This window comes from Octopus bimaculoides, chromosome 4 (genome assembly GCF_001194135.2).
Source record: "Octopus bimaculoides isolate UCB-OBI-ISO-001 chromosome 4, ASM119413v2, whole genome shotgun sequence".
Taxonomy (NCBI): domain Eukaryota; kingdom Metazoa; phylum Mollusca; class Cephalopoda; order Octopoda; family Octopodidae; genus Octopus; species Octopus bimaculoides.
The window spans coordinates 73606119-73614669 of NC_068984.1; the positions used below are offsets into that span (position 1 = coordinate 73606119).

The 8551-nt window shown below is 35.9% G+C and overlaps 1 protein-coding gene across 1 annotated transcript in view; it reads left to right on the plus strand.

The window, feature by feature from the left end:
- The window catches only part of LOC106870898 (cilia and flagella-associated protein 47), a 195878-nt gene that overhangs the window by 47511 nt on the left and 139816 nt on the right, over positions 1-8551 (plus strand). The window contains exons 18-21 of the mRNA XM_014917133.2: positions 916-1026; positions 3230-3360; positions 5236-5358; positions 6114-6323. Coding sequence (XP_014772619.1) covers positions 916-1026; positions 3230-3360; positions 5236-5358; positions 6114-6323 — 575 coding nt within the window. The remainder of the gene's footprint in view (positions 1-915; positions 1027-3229; positions 3361-5235; positions 5359-6113; positions 6324-8551) is intronic.

Sequence of the window (8551 nt, forward strand, 5' to 3'; positions counted from 1 at the left end):
TACCATTTCCAAGGTTCCACTCATTACAAAACATGTAGCCCAGATTTTATCTACTCCATTCCTTAACTCTTATATATATATATATATATATATATATATATATATATATATGACCAGCTTCTTTCAGTTTCCATCTACCAAATACACTCACAAAGCTTTGGTAGGCTCAAGACTGTATTAGAAGTCACTTGCCAAAGGTAACATGTAGTAGGACTGAACCCAGAACTTTCTCTCACCACCCAAAAGTTGCTGGCCTTGTGCCAAAATTTGTTTATATATATATATATATATATATTATAGGAGATGAAAACAGCATGATAAAAACTGAGTGTACTCTCATGGTAAATGTAACTGGTTTGTGTGATCTTTTGCTTCAGGCGTTCAAGGTTGTCATTGCTTTGACAGAGCTGTTTGAGGATCAGGTAAAATACTTTGCAGTATTTCTTGCAGCTCTTTAATGTTTTGAGTTCAAGTCTTTCTGAGATAAAATTTATCTTTCAAGCCTTGGGCCAAAAAAAGTAAGTTGTTTTGGATTTAAAAGAATAAGTAGTAATCAAATACTGTATTTAATAATATCCTCAGTGTCTGCCACCAAAGTTTGTAGCTTTGTGCTTATGTTAGAAACCAATATTATATTTAATTTTTGATTTCTGAAAACAGACAAATTAAAAAATATTAATTAAAAGAAAATTATATAATTAAACTGTTTAAAAAGATTATTTTATTTTTCACTTTCTGCATCTTCCTTTTCGCAGACTGTAATTTTCACAAACATCTCAGTCAGTCTGAAATTTCAAACTTGCTGAAAGAATGGCTTTGTGGTGACAGCACAGATTGCATCAGAGGCAATAGTGAGAAAATATGGATTGAGATTTCCTATGCATGAACTAAATATTTCCTTTCTGTTCTTTTCAGCATTTTCAGAAGTAATTACTCTCTCCAATACACTGAATTATCCAGCAGAATTTTGTTGGAGAAACTCTATGACAGACAGCGGGCATGCTTTTATTATACGTCCTTCACAAGGTAGTGTTTTTTTAATCCATCCGGCTAGTGATCTTACCATTAAGTTTAGTATAATGTTAGTTTTAAAGTGTGTGTGTCTGCATGTCCCTAGAATACTTACCAGAAACCAAAGCCCATATTACTAATTGGAAACTTTATACTTACAAACATATTTCAACTACCAGTTATGTATCTCTCTCTCCTTCACTACACACACACACGCATATATATGTATTGTGATTTCACTTAGGCATAGCAATATTAATAACCAGTAATCATAACTGAATGTACATGTGCTTTACAATAAAGTGTTAGGCAATTACAGAGTGTAATATTAATTATTGAATGACAAGGGAACAGGAATTGTGTGATTCCTTATCATTCAGTAATTAATATATGTTTGTATGTACATATGTTTGTGTAAAAGGAATGCTGGAAAGAAATTGCATCTCGCATTCAAAAAGCAGCAAAGTCTTTTAGTTCTTTTAGGACTCGTGTAGTTACATGCCAGTACAAAAAATTTGGCTTGTCATGCATTTGCACTATCTACCCTTCTTTATTCAGTAGGGACATGGACTGGTTATAACAAGCACTTAGTCCTTAGAATGCTTTCACCAAAAATGTCTTCATCAAATTCTCAGGATTAGCTGGGAATTGTTTACACCAGATAAAGAGGTTTTAGAAAAAGCAAGAATCTCATCACTTCATACTATGCTGGTTTCCAATCATTTGAGGTGGACAAGCCATTTAATATGGGGAATGAGTGCATTAGTAAGCAGGGATTTGTTTGTGTTTTTTTTTATGGTGAAAACAGGTATCAATACTTACTAAAAACCAATCTTGGTGAGTTGAATATACCATACAAAGATGTTAAATCTATTGCTCCTGATAGAAATAAATAGCAAAAGAAGATTTGATCTGGGGTAAAAGATTTTGAAAAGAAAACTACAGAAAAATAATTCCTGATTAAAAACATAGAAATAGTGTCATCCTTCAGTTGCTCAATGTGTGGTAAGACTTACCTTTCTAAGGCTGGCTTAACTTTACATCTCAGAACTCACCTTTGTACAGTTGGTCCAAATGACATAAAGATTATTCCAGCAGACAAAATTGCTTGCTACAATCTGGCTGCAGTCTCACCACACTTCCCTTTATAATGCCACTCCCTTCCACCCTGTTGGGTCTTTCCTTGTTTGGATGAGCTGGTATTTCCAGGAGCTCCAATCCAGTCCTAGAGTTACTTCGTTTTTTTTTTTTTTTTTTTTTTTTTTTTTTTTTTTTTTCTTTTTTTTATTTTTATCCTTTTTTTTTATTATTCTGTCTTTTACTTCTGTCAGTCAGTAGACTGTGGCCATGCTGGGGCACCACCTTGAAGAAATTTTAATCGAATATATTGATCCGAGTATTTATTTTGTTATAAGCATAGTACTTATTCTATCAGTCTCTTTTGCCGAACCTCTAAGTTACAGGGACATAAACATAACAGCACCAGTTGTCAAGAGGTGGTGGTGGTGGTGGTAGGGAGACAAACACCAACACAAAGACACACAGATATCATCATGGTCGTTTAACGTCCACTTTCCATGCTAGCATGGGTTGGACGATTTGACTGAGGACTGGTGGGCCAGGAGGCGACACCAGGCTCCAATCTGATTTGGCAGAGTTTCTACAGCTGGATGCCCTTCCTAACGCCAACCACTCCGAGAGTGTAGTGGGTGCTTTTACGTGCCACTGGCACGAGGGCCAGTCAGGTGGGTACTGGCAACGGCCATGCCAGCCGTTGCCAGTACAGATATATATATATATATATATATATTTACAACAAGTTTCTTTCAGTTTCCAATTACCAAATCCACTCACAAGGCTTTGGTCAGCCCAAGGCTATAGTAGAAGATAGTTACCTAAAGTGCCATGCAGTGAGACTGAACCCAAAACCACATAGTTGGGAAGCAAGCTTCTTATCACACAGCCATTCCTACGCCTGTATATATATATATTTCTCTCTTTGTCCATCTCAAATCATCTGTGGTGTGAGCCAGAGAGGGATGGACATTGCCCAAGATTAAGGTGCCGAAGACCCCATATGTCATGACAGTCCCCCCCACCACCACCACCACCACTGATTCCTTTAGAAGTGGCGGTGGGGCTCAAGACAAGGCAATACATCTTACAAAATAATTTATACTCATTTTTTGAATTGCACTCCCTCAACATTCATTTACAGGTGTTGTTGACGAATTCAAAGACTTGGATTGTGAAGTGACATGGCTACCCAGTTATAACTCTCCTGACATTGGCTTGTTTACTCTTGATGTCAATGGAGGTCAATCAATCCTATTGGAATGCAAAGCTCAAGTAAGTGGTCAGTTTATTAAATTATTTCTGAGTGCTGGAGCTAGGGCTGGGGATATTTCGCTGTCTAAGCTGACAGTTCACCAGCAACAACCAGACTAGCTGAAGGGTCAGCAGTTCATGTCTCTTCACAGGTACTGTTGTGTTGTACTCATGGTCTTTGCTCCAGACACTGCACTGTCTGAAGTTATTTTTTGTCTTTCCTCCTTTTTATGGTTGATAAAATAAAGCACTAAGGTTTGCTGTAGTCAACAGACACCCATGCTTCCAGAATATCTGCTCATATGCCTAAATTCAAAACAAGTATTGCTATTATTAGAAGTATATAGTGAATGAGCTGCATAACTCTGTGGTTGTCCCTTACTTTGGGGATCTTTCCTTGCTGTTATTTTGTTTCATATAGTTATTACTGTGGAGGCACAATGACCCAATGGTTAGGGCAGTGGACTCGCGGTCGTAGGATCACGGTTTCGATTCCCAGACCGGGCGTTGTGAGTATTTATTGAGCAAAAACACCTAAAGCTCCACAAGGCTCCGGCAGGGGGTGGTGGCGAACCCTGCTGTACACTTTCACCACCACTTTCTTTCACTCTTACTTCTTGTTTCTGTTGTGCCAGTAATTCAAAGGGCCAGCCTTGTCACACTATGTCACGCTGAATATCCCCGAGAACTACGTTAAGGGCACACGTGTCTGTGGAGTGCTCAGCCACTTGCGCGTTAATTTCACGAGCAGGCTGTTCCGTTGATCGGATCAACTGGAACCCTCGTCATCGTAAGCGACGGAGTGCCAACATAGTTATTACTATTTATTATTATCTATTTATTTATGTATCATTATATTGCTCATATGTATTGCTCATCTTTCTATTGGATGTAAATCCATCCCCATCTTTGTTTTTTGTTTCTAATTTTCTGGGCTTCTTTTTTTGCCTTTGTACTGTTTCTAATGTATTTGACACTTGCAACTATAAAGCAAATTATTATAAACACTATCATTTCTTTAGTTTCATATACAGATATCACTACATAATTATCATTATACGACAAGTGTTTGTCCTGGTGGCAAATAAAAGAAATCATTATTATTATTATGATGACGACGACTACTACTACTACCACCACCACCACCACCACCACTACTACTACTGCAGTAAGCTGGCAAAATCGTTTGCATGCTGGGTGAAATGCTGGGTGATATTTCGTCCATCTTTACATTCTGAGTTCAAATGTCACCAAGGTCAACATTGCCTTTCATCCTTTCGGAGTCAATAAATTAAACAGTAGTGAAACATTGAGAATCGATGTAATCAACTGGTCTCTTCCTACCAAATTTCAGGCTTTGTGCCATTAGGAGAAAAGATTACTGCTACTACTACTATAACTACAATGATGATGATGATGGTGATGGTGGGGGTGGGGGTGGGGGTTGACGACGACGACGATGATGATGGTGGTGATGATGATGATGATGATGATGGTGGTGGTGATGATGATGATGATGATGATGATGATGATGATGGTGATGATGATGACGATAATGATGATGATGATGATGATGATGGTGATGATGATGATGATGATGATGATGATGATGATGATGATGATGATGATGATGATGAAAGGTGGTGAGCAGCCAGAATCATCAGAGCATTGGAAATATGCCATGCTGGTATTTGTTCTGGCTTTTTAAAATGTTCTGAACTCAAATCCCACAAAAATCAACTTTGTCTTTCATCCTTCCTCTTTTGTTAAAATATGATATCAATCAAGTACTAGGGTTGATGGTATTGACTAACCCCCCCCCTCAAAACTGCTGACCTTGTGCCTAAATTAGGAAAATTACTATTATTTAATTCTTAATGCTATTTGTCTATGCAGATTGGTTTGACTGCTGTACAGTTTTCTGAACGCCGGATCACATTCCTGAATGCTCCAGTGAACCTCACCACGAAACAAGTGGCCACTTTAATTAACACAAGCGTCAACCATGCTTATTTTAAGGTTATCATTTTTTATCTCTTTCTTTGATAATCTTTTAATTGTAATGAAGTGATTTCATGCCATATGGAGTTTCTACTTTATTTCTATCATTGTTGTTATTAATGTTGTTTAGCCTTTCATTTGCCTTGGTTTATGCAGATCTATAGTCAAAGGTATTCTAGCCTTTAAAATCATAACTAAGCTAAGCTTTAACTTATTTAATATATGGAGAATAAAAATAAGTATGAAGTAAAATAAAAAAGAACAATATTAATTTTTAATTAAAATTGTTTTGAGTCTTTAAGCAATATAAATGGTTGTAGTGCATTCAGAGAGAGAGAGAGAGAGAGAGAGAGTACAAAAGAAAGAGAGGAAATGTGAGAAAATTTACTAAAGTTATTTTGAGTCTTTCAGCAATATAATTGGTTGTGGTGTGTTAAGAGAGGGGTAGAGGGAGAGAAAGAAAGAAAAAAAATCGATTAAAATTATTTTATGTTTCTCGGCAATATTATTTTCAAAAATTTCCTCCACCTGCTTCTCTCTCTTTCTCTCTTGCTTTCTCATTATTTTTTAAATTTTTATTCCTTCTTTTTACTACTACTTCTCTCCAGCCTAGCAAAATACTTTTCCTCCACCCTAGGAAAAAGAAAAACCGCACCAAAATTACACGAAGTAGTCATGTAGAATTGCAGTTCACTGCATCTCTTCCAGTCCTTCTCATCACATCTCAGCTCTGCTTCTGCATGTACAATGATTCTCACTTATATCAATTGCAGATCATTGATCAGAACCCAGTGACCGGTATGTACATCAACCCAGCAACTGGTATTGTGCCTGCTGGAGGAGAAGTTGAACTCAGGTTGTCATTTACCCCAACATCTCTGGTCAAGTTTGATTTCAACCTTGAGGTGGACATCCGAGGATGGAAGGTCATATCAGTGCGCGTTGGTGGATTTGTGAACAACCCATGTGTTGAAATTGATGTTGTAAGTAAAAATAAAAACAAGAAGCACATATGTATCTAAGGTGATAAATTGAGTCAAACATTGTGGTTAAAGATCAATGCAAGTTTTCCTAATTTTAAAACAACTTGGATTTTTACACACCTAGCACCAAAGACCTCTTCTACAAAGCCCCTATAACACTCATATCTAAGGGACAAGCATTAAGTTAGCCATGCAAATAACTATAGCAATCTCTGGACATTTATTCTTAGTTAGCAACAACAAATGTTGGATGAAAAAAATCATAGAGAAGCATTTGCTAATGTTCATGGAGAGCCTCAACTAGACTGAGATGTGTTAATTTATTAGCCTATTTCTCCTGAATGAATTTAAAACAGATTGGCAACAATACTGCTGTTGGAATATAAAGGGATGGTGGATTAATACTTTCTAAGTACTGATGTTGACAGCCAGCTGACATGCTCAAGAATAAATCATAACCACCTTCCAAATGGTTAGCTTGAATGTAACAACTGAAGCAAAGCAACCTAGCAAGCCAGCTTCCTAAATGCAACAATGAACCTTTCCTCAGATTTCTATGAATCCTATATAAAACCTAACAACTAAACTCTATTTACACCTTTTGATTCCAGCCATCCACAAAATATTATTTGACAAGTGCTATAGTAAAAAATAAATGCATATAAGGTCTTACCTCTGATGAAGCAACACATGACAGCGATGGAGTTAAGTACATAGATACTCAAAAAACACAATAACACATAGTTCTTCCAATATAAACAACAAAAGCCCTCCACCAAAGTCAGAAATATAAACTTGTGTCTATTGTTTAGCAAGACCATTGTAACCTGCACTCTCAAAGAATTTATCAGCTCAGTCAACAAACACATCTAACAAAAACAATTTCATAAATTATTCATCAAGGACAACAAAAAAAAAAAACAATTATTTTTATTAGGAAAATCACTTCATTGCATAACCACAAATTTCTTCAAAACAATACACTTTTCAAAGGACTACATCACATTTCTTTTGGATAACTAGTGCATGATTAATTGCAGCGTATATTAAACTGCTATAACTAAATAAAATAGCAAAATATTATCTTACATTACCTTAAGAGAAAACTTATTTAAGTTTTCTTGGTAATAAAGAAATACGAAAACTTATTTGAGACACAAATATACTAATATATGAGCTCTGTCACACTCTATCACAAACAAAATACTGCATCACTTTTGAAATGCATCTAGAAAAAGATGGATAGAGATAAACCACACTATGTCATGCTGACATAGTGTGGTTTATCTTGGATAGAGCCATGCCATATAATAACTCAATCTATGTTTGGCTGAGCGATGTCATATAAATAATCATACTAAACCAATTATGGATTGAAAGGCAGAGCTAATCTTGACTTAGAGATACAGCACAAAATTTTTGTTATCTCGTTTTGGATGAAAGTCAGAGCACAGGTGTTATCACACACAATGTGGCAAGCCAACATCATGTCCTTTGCTTCAAGAACTAGAACAAGAGTTTGCTGAAAAATCACTGCATCCAAATTCTTTATATTAACTTGAAACTATGGTACAGACTAGCTACAAGCAGTGTGTGTGTGTGTGTGTGTGTGTATATGGATGCATAGTTTTAACTAATAATCTGTTCCACTCTATGCCAGAACTCACTACAAATGTGAAATTGAAACAATAGAATATAAAGGAACTAATGATGGTCTTCCTTGACAAAGAATAAATACTGAAAAGGAAAATTCAAGAGGAATGAAATAGAGGAGAATTTTATAGTTTTGCTCTGAACTCTTCATCAGAAAGAGATATAATGTTGACTAAAATTGTTGAATAAACAGATTCAATTTGTAAATGTATGGCATCTACAAATATGGCTGTCCAGCTGCTATAAAACAAGAGAGTAACCCAAAGACTCTATGTGTGTGTGTGTGTGCGTGCACATATGTGTGTTTGTGTATGCATGTAATTATAAATATCGGATCTATTTTAAAACCGGGGCCACATTTTTCATTAATGTTTTACGTAGTGTTTTTGGTACGGAAAGACTTTCAAACTTCGTATACTTATCTATTTTGTGTTATAGAACAGAAAAATATTTTTGTATTCGAATTTATTTCATGTAAAAAATTGTCTTATTTCGATAATTTCAACCAATCACTGACAAGTATTCAGTTGTTTATATTTACTCCTTTGGCTGATTAAGCAATGTAAAGCGTATTT